General features: G+C 45.1%; 1 protein-coding gene across 2 annotated transcripts in view; it reads right to left on the reverse strand.

Moving 5' to 3' along the window:
- Window positions 1-26,031, reverse strand: part of GALM (galactose mutarotase) — a 51,775-nt gene that overhangs the window by 21,499 nt on the left and 4,245 nt on the right. For both annotated transcript variants that reach the window (XM_044261718.1, XM_044261720.1), the window contains exons 2-4: window positions 19,895-20,049; window positions 15,227-15,433; window positions 8,625-8,706 (exon numbers count right to left, since the gene is read on the reverse strand). In XM_044261718.1, the coding sequence (XP_044117653.1) occupies window positions 8,625-8,706; window positions 15,227-15,433; window positions 19,895-20,049 (444 nt within the window). The remainder of the gene's footprint in view (window positions 1-8,624; window positions 8,707-15,226; window positions 15,434-19,894; window positions 20,050-26,031) is intronic.

The following is a 26,031-nucleotide window of genomic DNA, read 5'->3' on the forward strand; positions in this document are numbered from 1 at the left end:
ACAGCGAGCGAACACAGATGGGCCGGGGGACAGAGTGGGTTGTGTAGATTTCTATAAAAATGAAAGGTATCTTTTCTCAAGGAAAAGAATAAGATAGAATTTTACTAATGTTACTTTAAGAGGCAAAAACCTAGTCAAAGCATTCATGTTTTGCTTTCTTCATTCCTCATCTACGACTGCAAGTAAAGAACAGCAAAATTCAAAGGAAAAAAAAATGCCTATAAAGACACGTGCTTGGTTCTGCACAATGTTGTGTACATGATAATATCTCACTGGGCAGGTCGCCCGCACTGCCTCCAAGTCTCACAGTTCTATAAAGCGCAAGGGGGACGTGTAATGTTTACAACCCTGGGAATGAATTAATCCCCAGGGAGACAGAAGGCCTGGATTTTCTCACCTGCTCACATTTAGTGGGCTTTGTACCTCAGCAGGGCTGCAGGGACCGGTTTCCTCTTGCTGCCCCAGGACAGAACAACTGAACTCAGGTCCTGAAGCTCCATGGCCAGCATGGCTGCACAGAGATCCGGCACTGGAATGTTCTCTCTCTGTGGACACTGATTATACACTGATAAACGGCTTCGGGGAGTTGCACTTTGGGGAAGCTACAGGGACAGCCCTGACAACAATGAACAGAAACAGACATCAAGAGGATCTGAGGATGCCCCAGTTAACAGAGCAGGAGCCCATCCTAAGTAGTGGGAAATGCAATTTCCCATGATGGGCTGCTTTTTTTTTTTTTTTTTTTTTTTTAAGTAGGGAAGAGCAACTGCTTAGAAGAAGCAAAGCTCTGCTGACTGCTGACATGCAAACCCAGCCTGCCGGCTTCGCTGCACACGCTGCTCCTGGTCTCAGGGTGAACCAAGCTCGCATCCTTCCAGAGAGGCCCTTCCGGTGGTGGCGCCAGAGACACCTGTGAGCAAGGACCACGTGACCCAACACCACTGCCAACTCCAAAGTGCCCAGAATTACATCCAGAGCAGCAGCTTCAGAAGGGAGGTGATGGATTCTCTTCTTTTATTCAACCGATTTTCTTCCTTTTTATTTTCTACCCCCAGAGAAAAGCAAAAATGTTGGAGTCTTGCAGCCTAACACACAAAGGACATTGTTTGCCTGCGTTTGCCTGGAAGCCTCCAGGAACGACAGAAGGGCAGAAATTTCTAGGGGGAAAGCAGGGGGGCGGTGTATGTGACTAAATTATTTGAACGGACCCCTCTGAAGACTTGCTGAGGCTTTTCCCCTAAACTTTGGGAAAAGAATAGCTTTTTAATAGGAACACAGAAAAAGGGAGAAATGAGGAAGCCACGTAATACAGACTGTTGTCTTCTGTGTCTTACTGGATGAAAGGGCTGAAGATATTTTATATGCTCCCCAAATTGCCAGCAGAATTTGGGGAAAGGCAGAAGTGAAGCAGGAGCCCGAGCCTCCCCGCGGTCTGAGGGCACTGCCTGGGGGAGAGGTCTAAGCAGGGGCTAGGAGCTTAAGGCAAAGGGATTTCATGATATGTACTTGCTTTGGCTCCCTCCAACTGTATGCCAAGGCAACCCTTTCCTGTCTGTGCGATCATGCCCCGTCGGTAAGCCCTACAACAGGCAAAGTGGAGGCCAAGGTTCTGCCCCTTCCCCACACACACGGGGGAAGGGGGAGGCCCCTTTTTACCGAATACCTTAGCCACAGATTTACAGCTACCATACACTAAGAGGTGCTACTTTCTCGTGACAATGGGTTTTCCCTTCACCTGAAAAATTATTTACCGAATATCTATGACCAAGGTGAAAAACACCCGCGAAGTTTAGATTTACAACAGCATTTCCCTCAGAAACAATTTTTATGAGGGGAAAACAAAAAGAAGAAGTTGAAACACAAGCGTAGGGGCACCCGGGTGACTCAGTGGGTTAAAGACTCTGCCTTCGGCTCAGGTCATGATCTCAGGGTCCTGGGATCGAGCCGGGCATCCGGCTCTCTGCTCAGCAGGGAGCCTGCTTCCCCATCTCTCTCTGCCTGCCTCTCTGCCTACTTGTGTTCTCTGTCTGTCAAATAAATAAATAAAATCTTTAAGAAAAAAAAGAAAAGAAAAGAAACACAAGCATAAGTATAAATTAATAGTCACAAAAGGCAGGGCCCGGGACTATTAAACATCTTTGTATCACAGAAAGACACGAGCTTCGAAGCAAGCCCAGGGGCCGCTGGCAGAAAGTCAAGAGAAGGCTGGCCAAATGAAGCTACAGAAATTGCAGTTTGTCAGAAGCAGCATTTGGGACAAACCCACACAGAATTCAAAGAATGATCTGATAAAAGCCCTCATGGTTATACAATGTTGCCCCGAGCTTCCTCCAAATTCACCCCAAATTCTCCTGCGGAGCTACCCTTCCAGACAGGTTTGGTGGCTGTCTCTTCTCGGGATATCGGGAGCAGGTAAGGAGTTCTCGGTTTCTTCTTTCATACAACGATGATGAGAAAGACTTTTCTCTCTGAGTGCTCCGAGTCAAAACAAGGAGGATTTTTATGACCCTAAAATGAGAAATCTAAAAAAGAACCCAAAGAGGGGCGCCTGGGTGGCTCAGGGGGTTAAGTAAGCCTCTTGCCTTCAGCTCAGGTCATGATCTCAGGGTTCTGGGATCGAGCCCCACATCCGGCTCTTTGCTCATCAAGGGGCCTGCTTCCCCCTCTCCCTCTGTCTATCTCTCTACCTACTTGTGATCTCTCTGTCAAATAAATAAATAAATAAAATCTTTAGAAAAAAAACAAAAACCCAAAGACTCAAACCAGGATTTGGGGTGGAAAGCAGAGAGTGGGGATGGTGCCCAAAATAACTGATGGTAGAGTAAAAGCCATTCACACACAAGGAGACCAGCAGGGCTGGTCTCTGCAGGGCTTCCCTGAGACCAGGCAGCAGCTCCAGGGAGAGCCCAAAGGGTCTAGTATGAACTCCCTGCCCAGCACCGGGCTGCTTCAATGAGGCATTTCACTGTAAGTGAATCTTCCGGATCACCAAGAGCTATCCAGGCACACAGTGAAGCTTTTCTTCTGCTGTGTTGGTGGACCTCCTACCACCTTCCGCAGAGATGCCCAGCATGCACAGCGGAAGATGGGAGATCGACAAGAGCCTGTTCCTGACGAGCTGGTGGACGAGAAGACCAAGAACAAGCAGGACAAGGGCTGTATCACCAAAGAACTAGTTGCAACAGCACAGGGACCTCTGAGGTTACTGAGGGGCGCGGAGAATAACTCTGAGCTTTACTACAGGTGTAGTGAAGAGCCTGAGTTTGAATCCCAGCTTCCCACCACTTGTTAACTGGGTGATTCCCCAGTAAGTTACTGACACTTCTCGGGCTCCAGGGGCCCTGTCTGTTAAATAAGAGAAATGAACAGAACCAACCTTATTGGATTCTGCTGTGGATTATCATGTATAAAGTCCTCTCTGAAATATTAGCTGTTATTATCATAAGCCTTCACGTCACCTCACAAATAAGCAGTATCTTCCTTTTTCTCAATTCAGCACAACCAGAATCTCTAGATACTGCATGTCCATCCCCAGAACTGTTAACGGAGTGTGGCTGATCTAACAGGTTTCTTGTACCACGTCTCAAGGAAGTGGCCTTGTGGTTGAGTCCACTTCTGGACTCAAAGTCCGGAAGTTTAAGACTGGACTCGAGAGCACCTGTGAGTCTGCCCTGTGTAGATCAGCCTTGAACTCCAGGCCAGCCTAGCACCTTTCTCCTCCTTGCCTAGCAAATCTCCACCTGCCCTTTCAGGTTTTCCTTAACTCTCATCTCCTCTATCCAGGAGCCCCCAGGCAGCGCTTTTCCTCTGAACCAAGTCAAGTCTCCGAGTTCTATTTCTCCTGACGTTTTCCAGGTTAATGGGTAATATTCTGGCTGACTCCTCCACTAGACTGTCGACTTCTGGCGAGCCCAGCAGCAGAGGGGAGGCATTTCCAAGGGACCAAATGACTTTGGACTGGTCTCAGAATTAAGCCACATGCTCATGGGCTTTGGGTAAGTGTTAAGAATCTGATGAAATCCAGGCTCCCAGAGATTTGCTCTTGGCTGAAAGAGGCTCAGACAAGTGAATTCTTCCATCAGGGCAGGGCAGACTGGAAGTGACTGCCCATTTTTGGAGGTAGTTCCAAAGTTAATATATAATTCACTTGTTTCTCATGCACTTCTGACAAAAGGGAAGAGGAAACAACCCTATAATTTCAGTTAAGTGTCACTGGGCAAACAGATACAACATCTATAGGACTGAGCTAATGTATGGATAGGTAAAGACTTAACGGATTTTCACATGTGCTCTGAAGTTGTTGCAACTTATTACTTTCATGACAGAGTTCTAATGGACTTGAAAGACAGCACAAAAATAGCAGTAAGATGTTATATTAAGAGCCTCATAGGATCACAGAATTTAAGAGCTACGAGTGATCTTTCAGACTGGTTCACAATCATAAGTCCGTGGTAACATTTTTACTGGTCTACAGAAAACAGATATATTTGGATAATCTATCACATTTCTTTAAAAAGCAAGATGAATCCAATTGAAGGGGGCGTTCTTTATTCTGAGATTAAAATTTCCCCACTTTTGTGGTGTTAAAATATTTTCTCTTATAAGAAGGTGGTGGTTATAAATGGCAGCTTGGGTTTTAAAAAAATAAATGTAGTCTATTTCTTCCTTTTTTTTTTCACTAGGCTCCACACCCAACATGGGATTTGAACTCATGATCTCAAGATTGAGAGTCCCATGCTCTACTGAACCAGCCAGACACCACTTGTCTATTTATTTCTGTTCCTCATTTTTACCCAGGTTAGTTTAAATTATTTTTTTAATTGAAATATAGTATACACACTTCCCATTAGTTTTAACAGCCCTATATTTATGATGGCTTTCTAACTTGGCAAAATGAAAAAAAGTTGGGCAACCCTATGTACGTCTCTCAAATTATTTTTTAAAGAAAATTTACTGATCCATAAAATCAGATTGAGTTCAACATCCCTCCCGTTTGCAGAAAAGGAAATGAGGGCGTAAGGAAGTTAAATGTTAAAGCGTTACGCATACACTGAAGGCTGCCTAGCAAGTTAACAGCAACGCTGAGACCAAATCCAGAGCTCTTGCCACCCAGGGTCCACAGCCCTTACAGCCCTACTCAGCTTCACAGGTGTTCAAAATGAGAACAAAGTACAGAATTTGATCCTAAAACCATTCACAGTACACACCTGTGCTAAACGAGTTTTCGACATTCCATTGGATGACATGTTAAGCTCTGCAGTGCTTTGCCACAATTTTCTCTCACCATCGTGACAAATAATCTTTACATGGCATGAATTATGCATTTTTGTGATTTTTCGTCTGATCAAAATGCAACAGGACAGCATAAGATTTTATAAGTATACACAAATAAATATACACTAATTCCATCACCTCCACCTAGAAGCTACTGAATTCATTTTCTCCCTTATCAGTCACAAAACAGGAGCCACCACCACTTCCCCCTTGGAGTTTGCAAGACAGAGTTCCAATGCAATCCTGCAGCATCTAGGACAGGATGGGCAAGCTTACTCATCCTCACGCTGAGTCACATAAATATCAGAAGATGACACATGTTACCAAGACAAATGTAAAAGCCTTTAAACCCAGCCTTGGAGGAGGAAAACTGCGATGCAAAAATTCTTAATCCATTTATCTTGATTTCTCATTATTATTCTAATTAGCTCTGTAGTTCCTACAGTTATGGGTTTCTAACTCCTGCTGTTCCTGGAAGTTGCGGCTTCGTATGCTCACATTCTTACCATTTTCCTCATAAAAATTTTGAATTAGTGGCCATAAACGCAACCCCATTATTTTTAAAAGGCCAAAATTAAAAAGCCCTTGCCTATAATGTAAGGCAGGTGTCCAGGAAAATTAAAACAATATCCTACTTGGAGATCTAGGCTTTTTAAAAAAATGTTTTGTTTTGTTTTGTTTTTTTAAAAAGGTTTTATTTCTTTATTTGACAGACTGAGATCACAAGTGGGCAGAGAGGCAGGCAGAAAGAGAGAGCGGGGGAAGCAGGCTCCCTGCTGAGCAGAGCCCCATGAGGGCCTTGATCATAGGACCCTGAGATCTTGACCTGAGTCGAAGGCAGAGGCTTAACCCACTAAGCCACCCAGGCACCCCTAAAAAAATGTTTTTAGTTTGAAATAATTTTAGACTTCAGAGAGGTTATAAAAATAGTACATCTCTGGGGGTGCCTCTCTGGCTCAGTCAGTAGAGTGTGTGACTCTTGACCTCAGGGTTGTGAGTCTGAGCCCCATGGTGAGGTTAGAGATTTCTTAAAAATAAAATCTTTAAAAAGGAGGTGGGGGACGCCTGGGTGGCTCAGTCGGTTAAGCCTCTGCCTTCGGCTCAGGTCATAATCTCAGGGTCCTGGGATTGAGCCCCTTGTAGGGCTCTCTGGTTAGTGGGGAGCTTGCTTCCCCCTCTCTCTCTCTGCCTGCCTCTCTGCCTACTTGTGTTCTCTGTCAAATGAATAAATAAAACCTTAAAAAAAAAAAAGCACATCTCTGTATACCTGTCCTTTACCCAATGTTAACATCATAGATAACCATGGTAAAATGATCACAACAAAGAAATTAACATTGGTTCAATACTATTAACTACATGCATCAGTAGAATTTCACCAGCGTTCCCACTATCGCCCCCTTTCTGGCTCAGGATCCAGTCCAGGATTTCCTACTGCTTTTAGTTGTCCTTATCTCCGTCTCTTCTGTGACCATTCTTGAGTCTTGCTTTGTCTTTCATGACCTTGACACTCCTGAAGAGTACTGGTTAATTATTTTGTAGACTGTCCCTCAGTTGGGTTCACACGATGCCTTCCCCTGAATGGAATGAGGTTAGGCATTTCTGACAGAATATGACATAGATGATGTGCTTTTCTAGTACATCATATAAGGAAGATACAAGACATCTTATTAGTGGTGATGTAAAATTTGATTATTTCCCTCTGATGGTGGCCTTGGCTTCAAAGTGTTCATTCTGTCATCTAAGCTCTTCATCAACAGAGGAGACAAGTAAATTAGTAGCACCCTTCCAGGGAGTGGGAACAAGGGGAAAGGGCTTCCTGACCTTCCACAAGTAGCTACCAGCAGACAGGCTGATGGAATGCTGGAGCTCGGAATGGATCTCTAGAGAGTGGACCACAGGATATTAGTGCCCTTTTGTGGAGCTCGGAAAGGATCTCTAGAGAGTGGACCACAGGGTATTAGTGCCCTGACAAAAGGGCTCTGACGTAACACCTCTAGGTCTCTGTCGGACACAGGCAGGAGATCTTGGCCAGCCAAGGGGCAGCGGGCGGCGGCCCTTCTTCCCAGGGGAAGAGGAACTGATGCAAAAAATGTCTGCGTGGTTCTGGATTTCTGCTCTTCTTTCCCTTCATCCTCTACTTTTGTTTACTTTGGTTTTCTTTGACTAAGCCTTCTACACTTACCTCAGCCCTGATTTTAATTAAATCCTAATAAGAATATTTAACTACTGCTTTGGGTTCATCACCTCAAGTGAATTTCTACAAGCTGCCCCAAGTAATGGCACCCCCGCCCGCCATCTTGCAGTCATCCATCCCTGGAGGCAGATGGCGGCGCACTTGTGATCTAATACAAATCTACACCACTTAATCCTGGAGACAAGGTAGGAGCCATGTTTGTATGTTCCTTCCTCCCCTCCTCCCTCCCTCCCTCCCTCTCTCCCTCTCTCTCTCTCTACTTCCTTCCTAACTTCTAATTGAGATATAATCCACATACCACAAAATTCACCTTTTTAAAGTGCACAGTTCAGTAGTGTTTAGTGTATTTACAGGTGTTCAGTGTATTTACAGGATATTACCATCACCACTATCTAATTCCAGAATCTTTTCATCACCCTACCCCCTAAAATCTTGTACCAATTGTCAATCTCCATTCGCCTTTGTCCTCAGCCCCTGGCAACCTCCTAATCTACTTTCTATCTCTATGGTGCTATAGATTTGCTTCTTTGAACTAAGATAGTTTTGATCACAAATAATAATAACCAAGATGATCTCAATCCAGTTAAGCTAGGAGGTGCATCATACACACACACACCTGTAAGGTTGAGTTTGGTGACACCTCACCTTTCCTTTTGATACTCCTGACTCCCCATGCTACCCCATCCCTACAACTCTGTCTCAGAGGTGACAGACGCTTTGATCTTGCCCAGGGTACGACCTTTCCTCCTTGATAAAAAAACCACATTGTGTTTTGTCGGAGTCCTGCACTGGTGAGGTAATGCTCAGGTAAATTAAGCTCTGCTGAAGTGCTAAGAAGTAGCTGATTTACATATTAACAGAAACTCTTGCCATCTAAGGCTCAGCTAGGATGGCCGTCTGACCCAGTTTGCTTAGAACTGCCCTACTGCCCCAGCTTAATTATTAACAGCATCCCTTTTCCCTCTCAAAAGTGTCCTGGCTTGGGTGTTTAATTATGTGGTCACCCAACCTTAACCAACATAAACTATTCATCATGGTAATTATAGGCAATCTGGCAGGCCAACAGAGAAAATAAATTGAGGGAAATGAGGTTTCAGTTCTCTCCCAATCACAGGGCAGCTCTGCATTCCCATAAAAAAAGCTGGAGTTCACCAACCTGTAGGAATCAGGGTTTCATCCACGGGCAAAAAGGCATCAGCTTCTATAGTGATTTCGTGGTCATATATGTTTGGAGAACCCTGGGTAGGAGGTAGAGAAAGAAGAGATCTAATGTTTAGTCTTATTTTGTCTTTTTGCTCTTTTTATTTTTTTTTAAATTTTTTTTTAAAATTTATTTATTTGACAGAGATCACAAGTAGGCAGAGAGGCAGGCAGAGAGAGAGAGGGGGAAGCAGGCTCCCTGCTGAGCAGAGAGCCCGATGTGGGGCTCAATCCCAGGACCCTGGGATCTTGACCTGAGCCAAAGGCAGAGGCTTTAACCCACTGAGCCACACAGGCACCCCTCTTTTTGCTCTTTTAAAAAAAGGTTTATTTACTTATTTGAGAGAGAAAGAGCATATGAGCCAGGGGGAAAGAGGAGTCAGGAGGGGGGAAGGGCAGAGGAAGAGGGAGAGAGAAGGCCAAGCAGGTTCCACGCTCAGTGCTCAGTGAGGCGCCCCACGCAGGGCTTGATCCCACGACCCTGAGATCACGACCTGAATGGAAATCCAGAGTCGGTCACTTAACCGCCTGAGCCACCCAAGTGCCCCAGGTATGTTTGCCTTTTTTTTTATTATTATTATTTTAAAAAAGATTTTATTTATTTATTTATTTGAGAGAGAATGAGTGAGAGAGAGCATGAGAGAGAAGGTCGGAGGGAGAAGCAGACTCCCCAAGGAGCTGGGAGCCCGATGTGGGACTTGATCCTGGAAGTCCGGGATCATGACCATGACCTGAGCCAAAGGCAGTCGCTCAACCAACTGAGCCACCCAGGCGCCCGGTATTTTTGCTTTTTAACTTCCTTGCAGAAATGTTTTCAGGCACTGACAAACACTTTAGAATTCCCATCTGACTTATGGCGATGATTACTATGTTCATTTACGTGTAGGTACATAGGTCCTCAACATAGCAACTGATGCATTTGGAAGATGTTTTCATGGGTGAGCCCAGCACACATCTTCTTTCCTACATGGAATTACGAGTGTGCAGGGTCAGAGAGACATCGGTGGTTTGAAAGACTTTTCAACTTTGACTTATTAGCAGAGGAGTTGCTCCCACTCTCCCCCCATGCAAACAGAAGAGCCAGAGTTGTTGACCTGGAACACCCAAGTGCTGGATGGCCAACGCTTCGCCTCGAGGTTTGGGAGGTGGGGTATTTTCCCCCTTCTGTGGCCCGGCTCCCACCCAGAGGACCTACACTGTACCACATGACAGAAGCGTGGGAGTGAGAACTGGACTTCCCGCTTTTGAGAGCTCGCCCATCTCTTCCATTAAAGATGCAGCCTCGGCGTGTGGGTGGCTCAGACCGTTAAGCGTCTGCCTTCCGGTCAGGGCATGAACTCAGGGTCCTGGGACTGAGTCCTGCATCGGGCTCCCTGCTCGGTGAGGAGCCTGCTTCTCCCTCTCCCTCTGCCTCCCCCTGCTTGTGCTCTCTCTCTCTGTCAAATAAATAAATAAAATCTTTAAAAATAAATAAATAAATAAATAATAAGGATGCAGCCTGCCTCCCCGGGGAGTCAAAGACGGGTCAGTAGGGGCACCTGGGGGGCTCAGTGGGTTAAAGCCTCTGCCTTTGGCTCAAGTCATGATCTCAAGGTCCTAGGATTGAGCCCCGCATTGGGCTCTCTGCTCAGTGGGGAGCCTGCTCCCCCACTGCCCGCCCACCTGCCTCTCTGCCTACTTGTGATCTCTGTCAAATAAATAAATAAAATCTTTAAAAAAAAAAAAAAAGATGGGTCAGTAGCCAGAAGGCCCAGGATCTAGCTCCAGCTCTCAACAAGTGGCCCCAGGGAAGTCCCTTAACCTAGAATCTCTTGTCTTTCAGCGTAAAACTGGGCCAACGATGCTCTTTTTCCACCTTTTCCAGGGTTCTTGCGAAGAACAGTTTAGTAGAGCTATGTTGAGCTGCTTGCAAATTGGAAAAGACACGCACAGGTTTCTGATAAAAAGGATTATAGTTTAATAGTCTATTTTCAAGCTTCAAGCAGAAGACATGGACGGGGAACCGGGAGAGGCCTTCTGCTTGGCGAATGTTCAAAAATAAGCGAGACTAGGGCTTCTCTACGGGAGATGGTTTCGTCATAGGGCAAAACTGGACAGTGTTCTTGGAGACATTTTTGATGGTCATGACTGGGGTCGGTAATGCTACTGGCATCTAGTGGGAAGAGGCCAGGAATTCTGCCCAACGCCCTAATAACGCACAGTCCTGAGACCAAGAGATTGTCTGACCCAACATGTCAGTGTGCTTGGACTGAGAAACTCTGAGCTAACCTAAACGGAAAGCTGGGCTGGGTTCTTGAGAAGCCAACAGCGGAGGCTGAGCCCTCTTTAATGGAAACAGACCCTCTAGTCAGAAAGACTTAGGCCCACACAATCAAATGGAGTCGTCCTGAGGAGAAACGCCAGGATTTTAGAGACCATGACAATCTATGTCTAAACAGGCCAGAAGGGCGCCTGGGTGGCTCAGTGGGTTAAGCCTCTGCCTTCGACTCAGGTCATGATCCCAGGGTCCTGGGATCGAGCCCCGCATCGGGCTCTCTGCTCAGCGGGGAGCCTGCTTTCCTTCTTTCTCTGCCTGCCTCTCTGCCCACTTGTGATCTCTCTCTCTCACTTTCTGTCAAATAAATAAATAAATATCTTTAAAAGAAAAATAAATTAACAGGCCAGAAATTGCTTTAATTACACTCTGAGAAGGCTCGGTTTCTCAAGAACTGCCCTGGTCTTGTGTCCCCTGGTGGGTACACCTGGGCAACGAGGGAGTGGACAGGAGCCAAGGTCAGGGCAGAGGCCTCTCCTCTGCACCCACAGTCTCTACCTTAGTCATTCATTTGGTCTGTGTTCTGACCTGAGAAAGCAGGTCCAAAATGGGAGGGGTCTGCCCCCCACCTAGAGCAGCCCTAGACTAGAAGGGGTCCCTCCTGGCGGGGTCCCCCTATTCCCATCCCCTCGTGTCTCGGGGCTCCTGCCAGCACTGAAGGGGCCTCTGGGCCTGAGGGGAGCAGAGATGAGAGAAGAGAACTAGGGACTCTTTTCTTGGCTCCGTCTGCTCAATGCTCAGTCCAAGGTTGAGTAGTATTCCACTGTAGGAATATTTCGTGGACTTCTGCTTGTTTCCAGTTTTTTATTATTATGAATAAAGCTGCTTAGGAATTTCCCTTTTCTGTTTGTTTTGTAGCGCTAGGGCAGGAAGAAAATGATTCAATCACGCACCAAATAAACGGATGCGTCTGAGAACTTAGGAAGAAACCTGGTAGGGGGAGAAAGAAAGGAACATTTATGAGAGAGCCACTCCCTTAATGGGCTTCGGGTCACCAAGCAGCACCTACGTTCCTTTATGAAAGGGAAGCAGGCTTCATTTTATCATTCTTCTGACCTGGAATAATGCAATGGTCCACTCTGGTGGAATATTCCAGCTGGATTCATTTCCTTTCTAGGTCGACGGAAACCTGGCGAGGAAGGCTGACCCACCAACAGCTCTTGAAGTCATCTCTAGGTTCACTGTTGGTTTTGGTTAGCTTTGGTCAGCAGTTACTACTTCAGAGCATTAATCATTTATAGAGCTTTTTGTGGCCTGCCCGGGGCTTTACAGACCTCTTCATGCCTTGCACCACGACCTCCTTCATTCAGCTCTGCTCACCTCTAGCAGGAGAGCACTGACACTCGCGTACTGCCCCAAAGCCACAGCAACCCCCTTACGGCCACCCTCCTTTACCCCTGGCAGAGCGCTGACATGTAGATTTGTCCTGTGCTAGGCCATATGCTCAGGGAAAGGACGCCCTCCCTAATCCCACCAGGTGAATTTTGACTGGCTTAAGCCCATCATGGTGGTCCAGTTCCCTTGCTGGTACTGGATTAGGCAGGGCATGGGACACACTTCTGGGTTCATGAAATGGAAGGCAAAGTCAACTGGGGAGCTTCAGGGAAAGTGTTGTTTACTCTTAAAAATGGAATATTAGAGATATGAACAAAGGGAATAGGTCCTTTTTTGCCTTGGGGTGTGACTGTATGAAGATGTGATTCCCGGAGCTGCCACAACCATGTTGTGACCAGGAGATGATGAACCTGAAGACAAGACCCAAAACACTGAAGAGGCTGAATGGAAAGATGGAAGAACCCGGGTCCTTGCTGACGTATCTCCCCAGTCACACTGGAACCCCACTATTGCCTTTCATCTCAAATTCCCCCAGGCTGCTTCCCTATTTCTGACATGATGGCTCAGTTTGGGGTTAGATAAAGAAGGAACAACAACAAAGCCCAAACAACCTACAACTTATATACCTTTTCCATTCTTTGAAAAACACAGTTCTCTGGGGCGCCTGGGTGGCTCAGTGGGTTAAAGCCTCTGCCTTCAGCTCAGGTCATGATCCCGGGGTCCTGGGATCGAGCCCCGCCTCGGGCTCTCTGTTCGGTGGGGGCCTACTTCCTCCTCTCTCTCTGCCTGCCGCTCTGCCTACCTGTGATCTCTGTCTGTCAAATAACTGAATAAAAAATCTTTTTTTTTTTTAAAGATTTTATTTATTTATTTGACAGAGAGAAATCACAAGTAGACAGAGAGGCAGGCAGAGAGAGAGAGAGGGAAGCAGGCTCCCTGCTGAGCAGAGAGCCCGATGCGGGACTCGATCCCAGGACCCTGAGATCATGACCTGAGCCGAAGGCAGCGGCTTAACCCACTGAGCCACCCAGGTGCCCCCTGAATAAAAAATCTTTAAAAAAAAGGAAAAAAACCCACACAGTTCTGTCCTCCCCCCAGGCCACCAACACTCAGAAGTGATGCGTCAGAATTTGGCCCCAGGTAACGCAAACACACTGCTTATTGAATTAAGAAACAAATAAACGAGCAACAAGAAAATGCACAAGATGAGCTGACCACTTTAAATAATCACGTTTTGAGTTATTTCTCTGGGGAGGGCTGAAGACACATAATAATGGTTTTCTGAGTAGGGTAAGAGATGTTCCGAAGCTGCAAAGGCCCCTGGGCCCCAGGCCCAGTGAGTGGCCACCCACTCTCTGGCCCCCTCCCATCCTCAACCCTGAAGCTAGTGGCTGTGGATTCCAGCTGCACTCATTAAGACAGTATACAGAAGGGGGTTAACACTGTGGAGGGTGGTCTGTGATCTGGGAGGGTCCTCCTGCCTGGTAGATGGACAGAGCCTCAGTGAACCCACATCCCCATTCTGTCTCCTTAACTGGAACACATCGGCAGATACTTACATATTCAATGCATAATTTCCATCTCTGAATCTATTTCTTTAGAGTATAAAATAGGATGTCCTAAGTATATAAAAATGTGGAAAACAGTGAAAACTCAGGACGATCTACTACCTATGAAAAAAACCACTAATATTTTGTTCTATTTCTGTCATGTTTCTTTCCAAACTTATAAAAAGTAGGGTCTTTATGCACATTATTGCAGAGTCTCTTAGGGCTGGGCATGTTTGTTTGGGTTTCGGGTTTTGGTTTGTTTTTGTTTTTTTTTAAGGTTTTATTTATTTATTTGAGAGGGAGAGAGGGAGAGAGAGACCGCTCATGCGTGTGCGCACTACCAGGGGGACTGGCCGACAGAGAAGGAGAAGCAGGGAGCCCCATGGGGGGCTCGATCCCAGGACTCTGGGATCATGACCTGAGCTGAAGGCAGATGCTTAACGACTGAGCCACCCAGGCACCCCAGAGTTTAAGATCTTAAGGAGGACGGTGGAAGTTTCTGAGGATAAGAGATAGACAAGTTTAGAATCCTCTTTCTTATTTTTAAAGGGAGAACTTTGGATATTACATAAGAACCAATTAATTCGTGCTATTTGGAAAGATCCTAGGAAAAAAAAAGCAGCACATCGTCAGCAGACTCCTAAAAGAGTGTAAAAATGCAAGATATTACTAGTTGGCTGTGAACATCATCTTGTGGTAGGAAATCACGCCAAAGTGATTCAAGTATGGTAGACAATGATGGCTTTTCAGATGAAGAGGAAGTAATAGAGTCCACAGAGCTTAGCGACACTTTCTACTCTGCCTCATATAACAGCCTCCTGGACGAGCTCAAGCAGTACCATTAGGAGGGAATCAGGTAGCGTAGAGGGGATTACCTGAGGGGTGGAGAGTGTCTCTCCAGCACTCTTCGGGTGGGCTGCACCCTGGAGAACACAAATGTTGGCAGCATGTCTGAAGGGGCCGAGCCAAGCACATTTTTAAAGTTCCAAGGATGGAAAAGTGCCTTAACTGGAAATTTCGAGGGTAGGAGTGGAATGAGGAAGCAAATGGAAGCTCCTGTTACAGAGAGATGAGAGGGAGTTCTTGAAATAGCTAGTTGCTTGTCTGGACACGTGGGAAAGGGTTAATTCTCCGGGTAATACAATGTACTCATTCTAACTTTCTCTATAACTTCCATTTGTTGAGCACCTACTGTGAGTCAGCGGCTCTGCCAGCCATTTTTCCTCATCCCCAGGGTTGACACACACACCCCCCTGCCGCCATTGCAAGAGTAATTCCGTCCTGGGTTGGTGTCTCTGGCCACAGCTCCTGCCACAAAGCACATGGCAGGAGGGCAGAGGCAGAGGCGAGTCCACTTACCTGGCCTGCCAGGTTGAAATAAGAATGGTTGGTCAGATTGACCGGTGTGGTCCGACTGGCCTGGGCTCGGTAGTTGATCATAAGCTCCCCACCATCCAGCGTGTACGTCACCCAGACTTTCAACTCCCCAGGGTAGCCTTCCTCACCATCTGGACTGACCCTCGAGAACTGGACGCCATTTGACAGCACCTGAGGGGTCCAGAGGACCTAGAAAAAAGGGTTTTCAAAGCTGTTAAGTCATTGCAATCTCGACCTGAAGGCCACGTTCCAGTATTTAAAGCTAGCAAATTCTAGGAAGAGAAATGGTTATATGATCTTCAAGATGTTTGATTAACAGCTTGGATTTTAATTATTCTAAAATTTTGTTGTATACAAGAAAAGTAGATTTTGAGAGAAACATTTTTCCCTTCTCTTTACCTACTCATATTTCCCATACTCTTTCTCCCAAAACTTATATGTATGTGTCGACACTATTTTCCTCTTTTCCTTTTTTAAAAGCTTTTTTCCTATCTCGGTGTCCCATTCTGAGAAATGTCATATGGCATTATCTGCTGGTGGTATTAAAAAAATGACCTTAATAAATACGGCCCTCTTTCCTAGGGAAGTACTATTTACAGATATTTATAAAAAACGCTCCAAGATTCTCTATATTCTCTGGGCAGAGTTCCAAACAAATAAGAAGGCACTTGTTCTGTTAGGAAGAGTTCTGCCCACGCACCAGGAGTCCTGATTTGGGGGCCAGGTTTGTTCCTAGCTCACTGTGTGATGTCGGGCATCAGTCCCTGCCATAAAGGGGTTGAAAAAACGATCTTGATGTCTTCTTCTCATTCTAGAAAATATGGTTCTAGGGGTGGCAAGAAAAATAGGAAGAAAAGTTTTCTAGAATTTTTTGCTCTTGGAACTAGGAATCTTTGATTCACATAGTGCTTTCTCTCACCTTTGGCCTAGAGGCCTTCAGAGTCCCCTAACGGGGAGGGACAGCCAGGAATTATTAAGCGCCCGTGACAACAGCCAAGACACTTTGCTAGGGACTTCACAGACACTCTCTTATCTGTCTCAGAGCTGGCTCAATGTGGGCACCATTATCTTCATTTAATGATGAGAGAGAGCTGGGCTCAGAAAGAACACACGGTTTTTCCCAGCTTCTTCCAGCTGGGAAGACAGCGGTCTGATCCTGAGCTTTTTTCCCTTATTCTATGCAATCAGAGGCCATCCCGTCCAGAGAGCCCCAGTCTCTTTGGGGAGCCCTGGAGGTCACTAGTCAAGAGGTCTTTGCTGACAGGAGACGTCCATTTGTTTGGTTCTCAACAGCCACTGACCTGGTGCTTTACGAAATAAACAACTTTGTAGGTCAAAACAGTTGAACACTGGCCATTTCAAATGGCTCCAACTAATACCATGACCCCATTTTACAGATGAGCAAATTGAGTTCTGTGGTGTTACCTTGCCCACTTCTACATCCCATATTCCAGGGGGTTTGACTAGAACCTTTTCATGCTTTATCATACTTCATGCTCATTGTTTAAAACTCTTCTTTTTTTTCTTTTTTTTAAGATTTATTATACTCATGGAGAGAGAGACCGCACATGCACGAGCAGAGAAAGAGGGAGAGGGACAGAGTCTCAGGCAGACTCCAGACTGAGCATGGAGCCCAGTGCAGAGCTCAATCCCAGGACCCTGAGATCACGTCCTGAGCGGAAACCAAGAGTCAGATGCTTAACCAACAGAGCCACCCAGGTACCCCATGTCCATTGTTTAAAGGGGTAAAAAAAAATCTTGTTTAAAGCCATACACGTCATTAGTGACAGAACTAGGATTCAAACTCTGGCCTGGTAGTCTACACCATCCACATCTACATTTCAGTGAATGTTTTGTTTGAATCTCCTTTTTTCAACAGGAGAGTTGAGGCAAAACACTGTCATTCCGAAAAGACTTGAAAGATAATAATTTCTGTGGGCCACGGGAATAGCCTTTGAGCCCAGGCTCTGCCCACCTGCTCCTAGCATGGCCTGGATCCTTCTCACTGATGTTGAGAGATCCCACGTTTACAGGAAGGGGAGCCCAGCAGGAGCAAAGGTCTCTGCCTTTACCTATGGTGAACGCAGCTGGTGTCTGAAACAACTCACTGACCTTAGTAAAAAATTAATTTTACACCCTAGTTATCTCCTAGAAATGTTGAACTTCCAAGACACTTAAAATATAAAGCCGGTTATATGCATGATTAAAAAAGGAGAAAAGAATCCCCTAAATGGAAAATTTTAGGAATAAAATATCTGAAATAAAACATTCTTCACTTGCTACCTAGTTTTTGTCCTTTAGAGAAAGAACACGTGGAAAATTTTTTGCATAAAGAAGTGTTATCAGATCAGTATAATTTCATGGAAAACACAATTCCTATTCACAGGAGAATATCCCTGACCCTGCACTTCACAAATTTCCTGAAAAACTTCCACGTTTGCATCTCTAGGCCTCCTTATATACCATTTCCAATTCTGTCAGATGATTCAAAGTTCATCTTTTTAAAAAGTGCGTTGATATAAACAGAAAAAGGCGTATCTACAAACGAGCTATTTATTCAGTAATTGTTGAGACGATATACAGCTGGAAATAGTTCATCTGATATGGCTCCTGTTACTGCAGGGAAAGCTTAGAGTTCAGAAGCTTTCAGTATCTCCAGGATAACATTCCAAGTCCTTCTCCCACCCTCCCTGGGATTCTGCACAGCCATTTTTTCCAGGACCTACTTACTAAATGAAATGCTATTCTTTCTTCGAGGGTGATTCAAATCCTACCTCCGCAGTTCCTCTCAATCTGTCCACCAGGGTTCCTACAGCACACCACGGGCATCCACAGTCGGGGCCTGGTTCCCTAGAATGGCTGTTTATCCAAGGGTCTGGCTCCCTCACTATAGTAGAGGGACTCTACTGGTTCATAGAAGGGACTCAGCAGGCACAGAGCCCTGAAGGAGGTATATATACTCACTATCTCGCTGTGTTTTTACAGGGCACGCATGTGAAGCCACATCACAGAAAACGCTACAGTGGGAGAGAGGGAAGAGGAACAGAGCAGGGCCTAACTCCCTCTTCTTGGGCTTTGCCCACGGGCCTGCCATATTCCAGAGACCCTCTGCCCTGCTGCTGCCAGGACGGAGGATACCCCTTGCCTTCATGCCTTCCGGGGGTGAGGAATCCATTCACGGAGGAACAGGGAAGAGATGGGACAGTGTGGTTCTGGACCACAGATGGGAAGTTGGGCAAGAGAGTGACCAACTTCCTTCAATGGGACAGGGGGCGGTGAGAGGCAGAAAGGAAGAAACAGTGCTCTTTAACCGCCATACACATTCTAGTATTTTCTGGTTCTTCTTTAGAGAATAAACTGGGGGATATAATTTAAAGGAAAGTTAGCGACCAAAATTCTCTCCTTGAAATTAGACTAGTAAGAGAGTCGCTGGGGGTTAACCCTCAGACCCCCACACAGCTAGGAAGCAGGCCAGTACGCGTTTCTACTTCAGGGAGAAGCTGTTTGATCAGTTTACTGTCCTAACCTTGTTTTCCCAGGGATTCACTTGGGGAATGGGAGTTTTAATGTGGAAAGAGGCAACTGGCAGAGAATCTGAGATGATTCTGAGGCATGAGGCACTTCAGTAGAAGCTACGCCTGGATGTGGCACCACCACACTGTGGGGGAAGGGGGCTTAGCGGCACTTTCAGGGGTGCCTATTGGACCGGGGGCGCCTACATCAGCGGTTACAGTGTAGAAATGAGGGCTGGCAGGCTGGGCCGCACAACCTAGGAGTTATGTGGTCTTTTACACCCTCAGATTTCTCGTTTGGTGATAACGCAGGGCTCTTGCAAGCATGAGACAGAAGATGTACAAAACCTGTGCAGTAAGTGGCAGGTATTATTTTATTTATTTATTTATTTATTTGGGAGGTGTATATATATATATATATATATATATATTTTAAGATTTTTTATGTATTTATTTGACAGAGAGAAATCACAAGTAGATGGAGAGGCAGGCAGAGAGAGAGAGGGAAGCAGGCTCCCTGTTGAGCAGAGAGCCCAACGCGGGACTCGATCCCAGGATCCTGAGATCATGACCCAAGCCGAAGGCAGCGGCTTAACCCACTGAGCCACCCAGGCGCCCCTGGGAGGTATATTTTTAAAAAGATTTTATTTATATATTTGACAGAGAGATCACAAGTAGGCAGAGAGGCAGGCAGAGAGACGGGGGAAGCAGGTTCCCTGCTGAGCAGAGAGCCCGTTATGGGATTGGATCCCAGGACCCTGAGATCGTGACTTGAGCCGAAGGCAGAGGCCTAACCCACTGAGCCACCCAGGCGCCCCTTGGCAGGTATTATTTTTAAGCCACTTTTCTGTTGTGCCCAAGGCCCACTGGACTTCCTGATCCCAACACCAGGAGAAAATCATGCCCTGTTTTTCCCAAGTCATCAGCCTATCTCTAAGGGCTCCCCTGCCTCTTACAGTCTGATGAGCTACAGAAGGATGGGTCCTGGAATAGGGCCAGCACCCCTGCTCCCCCGAGTCCCTAGATCGGCCTCGTTCCTGTATCACCTCCCCACACATTTGCTATAGGGCCTAGGATGAGCCTGGTGAACATATGGTATGTGTGAAGGTGGAGACCCTGTCCAGTGCCCCTGACTTACCTTATCAAACCCTCTGACTCCTCCATGCAGACTGTTGGGTCCGTTGTTAATGGGCAGCTTATACTCCTTCCCATCCAATGTGAATGTTCCTTTGGCAATTCGGTTGGCCACCCGGCCAACCACGGCTCCAAAGTAGGGCTGCTTTTGGAGGTAACCTGCAGGGCATGAGAATGAAAGTGTTGTTTAAAGCTGGAAGCCAAAGGTGAGGCTCACCGTGCTGCCCACCACCTTCTTCTGAGAGCAGCTGAAAGTAGGAACAGCGTGGACCTACGCAGCTCCTCAGAGGAGCACAGAGAGATATTCTTTACACATGACACTTTCCCTTTCCAAAAGTAATGCATGTTCTTTATAAACATTGCAAAAGAACTTTATAAAGCACAAAGAAAGAAATCTTTTTTTTTTTTTTTTTTTACGATTTATTTACTTGGGGTGGGGGCGGAGAAGGAGAGAGAGTCTTACGTAGACTCCTCAATGAGCACAGAACCCCACTCGGGCTTGATCTCAAGACCCATAAGATCACAACCAAGCCAAAACCAAGAGTCAGATGCACAACCGACTGAGACATCCAGGTGCCCCAAGAAATTTAAATCATCCTAATCTCATCACTAGAGAGACCTCTAATGTATTATTCTAATGTAGAGGGTGCCTGGGTGGCTCAGTTGGTTAGGCGCCTACTTTCTATCAGTCATGATCCCAGAGTCCCGGGACTGAGTCCCGCATTGGGCTCCAGCTCCATGTGGAGTCTGCTTCTCCCTCTGACCTTCTCTCCTCTCTCACTCTCTCTCTCAAATAAATAAAGAAAATCTTTGAAAAAAAATTAAAAAAAAATTGTTATGTATATACTCCTGCCTTTTAGTACATGTGGACCTGTGCTTTTCTTCTTTTTATAAAAATGGAGTCTTGAGGGGCACCTGGGTAGCTCAGTGGGTTAAAGCCTCTGCTCAGGTCATGATCTCAGGGTCCTGGGATCAAGCCCTGCATCAGGCTCTCTGCTCAGCAGGGAGCCTGCTTCCCCCTCTCTCTCTGTCTGCCTCTCTGCCTACATGTGATTGCTGTTAAATAAATGAATAAAATCTTTAAAAAAAAATGGAGTCTTGATTTAAGTGCTGCTTTGTAATTTGCTATTTTCTAGGCCAATCAATTTCCTTAACTAAAAAATCATATTTTTGTGTTGTCTCGAGAAGTATTGTTTTCTCTTTTTACTTTTTTAGAATAATAAAATTATGTCATGAAACTATCCTTTAAAGAGCATTAAACAAATATAGAGAGGCAGCGTGTCAGATGAAATATAGGACACCCAGCTGAGTCTCAATTTCAGATAAATAATAAATAATTTTTAATATAAGTACATACATATTATTATTATACATGACACATACTTAACACTTAAAAACCATTTGTTAGGTTCTGGCTCAGTCAGAAGAGCATGCAACTCTTGACCTTGGGGTCAAAACCAAGAGTCACATGAGCAACTGACTGAGACATCCAGGTGCCCCAAGAAATTTAAATCATCCTAATCTCACCACTAGAGAGAACTACTGTTAATATGCTTATGTTATAAGCCCATGTTGGGTGTAGAGATTACTTAAATAGATGAATAAATTAAAACTTTTCAAAAAGTTTTAAAAACCGGGGCACCTGGGTGGCTCAGTGGGTTAAAGCCTCTGCCTTTGGCTCGGGTCATGATCCCAGGGTCCTGGGACCCAGCCCCGCATCAGGCTCTCTGCTCCACGAGGAGTCTGCCTCCTCCTCTCTCTGTGCCTGCTTCTCTGCCTACTTGTGATCTCTGTCTGTCAAATAAATAAATAAAATCTTAAAAAAAAAAAGTTTTAAAAACCTATCTGTTATTTATCTGAATTTCAAATTTAATCAGGTGTCCCGTATTTTTATTCACCAAATCTGGCAACCTTAACAAAGAGTAAAGCATGAAAGGGGCACCTGGGTGGCTCAGCCGGTTAAGAGTCTGACTCCTGATTTCGGTTCAGGTCATGATCTCAGGGTTGTGAGATGGAGCCCCATGTCAACCTCCATGCTCAGTAAGGAGTCTGCTTGAGGTTCTCTCTCTCCCTTTGTCCCCCTTGACCCCCCTGCCCTCCTTCTCTCTCAAATAATTAAATAAATCTTCAAAAAAAAAAAAAAGAGTAAAACGTGAAACTCCCTCTTTCATGCCTTAACTCTTCCTCCCAGTGACAACCACTGAGAACAGTCTGGCATATACACTTCTAGTTTTTTTGTTTTGTTTTGTTTTGTTTAAATTAACTATAGAGAAACACATACAAATACACAAATGCAGTATTGATATAAAGAGAATTGTACAGTGCATATGACTTTGCAGGATCTCATTTATCAAATGCCTTAAGATCTGTCCATGCGGGACGCCTGGGTGGCTCAGTTGGTTAAGCGGCTGCCTTCGGACTCAGGTCATGATCCCAGCGTCCTGGGATCAAGTCCCACATTGGTCTCCTTGCTTGGCAGGGAGCCTGCTTCTCCCTCAGCCTCTGCCTGCCACTCTGTCTGCCTGTGCTCACTCTCGCTTCTATCTGACAAATAAATAAATAAAATCTTAAAAAAAAAAAAAAAAGATCTGTCCTTGTGACTACATATCCATCTGCCATATTCCTTTTCATGGCTATGTGGCATACTGAGGACCAAAATTGTGGGGCTTTCTAGGGATTATAAAAAGCAATGTGCTTGTGCTCTTTTACTTACAAGTCTGTGTACAGGCATGTTACATAGATCTTTCTCTTCAAGTTCCTCTACCGTATGATTACAATGGTAGAGACTAAAGTTTGGGGGTAGTTTGTTTTTTGCATGATCACCAGCATTGCTATCTACTCTGTTTTTCACTCAGGTGCCCACAGAATTCCATCCCCTTTTCCTGTGGCACTCTGTATCCATCCCGTCTATGTGGATCAGAAGAGTATGCAATTCTCAGGGAAATACAAATCAAAACCACAATGAGATACCACCTCACACCAGTGAGAATGACTATATTTCACCAGTCAGGAAATGAGAGATGTTGGTGAGGTTGTGGAGAAAGGGGGACCCCCCCACCACTGTTGGTGGGAACACAAGCTGGTGCAGCCACTCTGGGAAACAGTACAGAGCTTCCTCAAAAAGCTGAAAATAGAGCTACCCTTTGACCCAGCAATTGTACAATTGGATATTTACCCCAAAGATGCAAATGTAGTGATCTGAAGGGGCACGTGCTCACCAATGTTTATAGCAGCATTGTTCACAATAGCCAAACTATGGAAGGAGCCCAGATGTCCATTGACAGATGAATGGATAAAAAGATGTGGTATAGATATACAATGTAATACTATGCAGTCATCAAAAGGTGTAATCTTGCCATTTACAATGACAAGGATGGAATTAGAGGGTATTATTCCAAGCGAAATAACTCAATCAGAGAAAGACAATTATCACATGATCTCGCTGATGTGTGAAATTTAAGAAACAAAACAGAAGATCATAGGAAAGAGAGGAAAAAATAAAACAAGACAAAATCAGAGAGGGAGACAAAGCTTAAGAGACTTTTTTAAAAAGATTTTATTTATTTATTTGATAGAGAGAGAGAGCACAAGCAGGGGGAGCAGCAGGCAGAGGGAGAGAGAGAAGCAGGCTCACCGAGCAGGGAGCCCAATGCAGGGCTCAATCCCAGGACACTGGAACCACGAACTGAGCTAAAGGCAGACACTTAATGACTGAGCCACCCAGGTGCCCCAGAGACTCTTAATCATAGAAAACAAACCGAGGGTTGCTGGAGAGGAGGTGCGGTGGGGAATGGATGGGGTAACTGGGTGATGGACATTAAGGAGGGCATGTGATATAATGAGCACTGGGTGTTATAAGACTGATGAATCACTGACCTCTACCTCTGAAAATAATAATACATTATATGTTAATTAATTGAATTTAAATCTTAAAAAAGGAGTATGCAATTTAAGCATATGAATTATTTTTACCATGGCTGGAGGGGCTCTCAGGACACAGACCCTGAACCATTAGGCCAGTTATAGATCATAGGTTCCCATTCCTCAACAGGTCAGGCATAAGTGAGACATTAACCATTCTCTTCCAGGTCTCTCGTGATTCACTCCCCTGCTAATCTGCAGATCCTCAGAGTCCTGCCCACGGACCAGCCCTAAGGGCTAACACCGAGTTCTTCCTAAGGCTTGGCCACTTTCTAAGTGCTTTACATTTAACTCGTTTCATCTTCAGGATGGTTCTATGAACTAGGCAGTATTACAACCCTGCTTTTACAGATGTGGAAACTGAGGACAGAAAGGTTAAGTAACTTGCCCCCGAACACAGCTAGTTATTAGAGAAACCTGGATATGAACACCGTCTGGCTCCTGTGTACTTGTTCTGAAGCATCCCATTATTTGAAAAGTACAAGGCCTTCCGGTGAATTGATCTTCCTATCAACCCTTCGCACAGGCCAGACTGACCTCTCCACCAGCTACCACCTCCCTCCCTAACCTCCTCTCTTTCCAAAGCTGCAGCTTTAAAACTCCTTATAGTGGGTAACCAAAAGGAGTTCCCATGGCCCAGCAAACCTCCTCTTGGTTTTGCTTCATCTGTTTTTGTGGGTTATTTTTTTGTTTTTTTTTTTAGTAGGCTTTATTTTTTAAAGGTTTTATTTGTTTATTTGTCAGAGAGAGAAAGAGAGAGCATAAGCAGGGGGGAGCAGCAGAGGGAGAAGCAGACTCCCCACTGAGCAAGGAGCCCAATTCGGGACTCGATCCCAGGACCCTGGAATCATGAACCGAGCTGAAGGCAAACACTTAAACGACTTTATTTTTTAGAGCAGTTTTATGTCTACTGCAAAATTGAGCTGATTCCCCATATATCCCCTGTACAGATTCCCCATATATCCCCTGTCCCCACACAGAGATGGACAGCCTCTCCCATTACCAACACCCCCCATCAGAGAGACACATTTCTAACCACTGATGAACCCACACCAAAGTATCATTATCACCCAAAGCCCCTAGTTCAACAGGAGGGCTCTTGGTGTTGTACATTCTGTGGGTTTGGACAAATGAATAATGATACCTTGTCCATCATTATAATATGATACAGAGTATTTTCACTGTCCTAAATATCTTCTGTGCTCAGCCTATTCATCCCTCCCATCCCTGTAGCCCCTGGGAACCACAGATCTTTTGACTGTCTCCATAAATTTGCCTTTTTCAGAATGTCATAGTTGGAATTGGATAGTATGTAGCCCTCTCAGGTAGGCTTCTTTCATTTAGTAATATGCGTTTTAGTCGCTTTTCATGGCTTGATAGCTCATTTCTTTTTAGCACTGAATAATATCCCATTGTCTGGATGGACCACAGTTTATTTGTTCATTCACCTACTAAAGGACATCTTGGTCCCTTGTTTTGGCAATTATGAATAAAGTTGCTATAAATACCTTTGTGCAGGGTTTTGTGTGGACATAAGTTTTTAACTCCTTTGAGTAACTACCAAGAAGTGTGACTGCTTGATCCTATGGTTAGAGTACATTTAATTTTGTAAGAAACAATCAAACTATCTCCCGAAGTGGCGGTGCCGTTTTGCATTCCCACTCGCACTGACTGAGATTTCCTGTCGCCCCACATCCTCACCAGCATTTGGTGGTGTCAGTGTTCTGGATTTTGGCCATTCTGGTAGCCCTCATTATTATTTTAATCTGCATTTCCCTGATGAGGCATAATGTGGACCATTCATCTGCTTTTCAGGAGCTCGAAAAGATGAAGAAAAACAGAATTTTTGTTCAAAATTGTTCAGCTGTATCTACTTTTATATATATTTATATATATATATTTATAAATATTATATATAATATATAATATACATATATATATGTGTGTATATATATATTATCTACTTTGATCCATTCAACATATGTACACAGGGCCCCAACTCTCTGCCAGTCACACACTTGGCTCTGGAGACAATGACAAATCCAACAGCAATGCTGCTCCTTCATGGGCTTGAAGAATTCCCTCAGATGGCCCCACTCTCTGGCCACAGTAAACAGCCCATGGAGATAAGAAGCACTAGTCAGTCCTTAGTTTAGCAGAAGAGCTTTCAAAGACTAAACCATAAGGGCAGCAGAAACCACTGTTCCCAACTGTCTCCAA

The sequence above is a fragment of the Neovison vison genome, chromosome 8 (genome assembly GCF_020171115.1).
Source record: "Neovison vison isolate M4711 chromosome 8, ASM_NN_V1, whole genome shotgun sequence".
NCBI lineage: Eukaryota > Metazoa > Chordata > Mammalia > Carnivora > Mustelidae > Neogale > Neogale vison.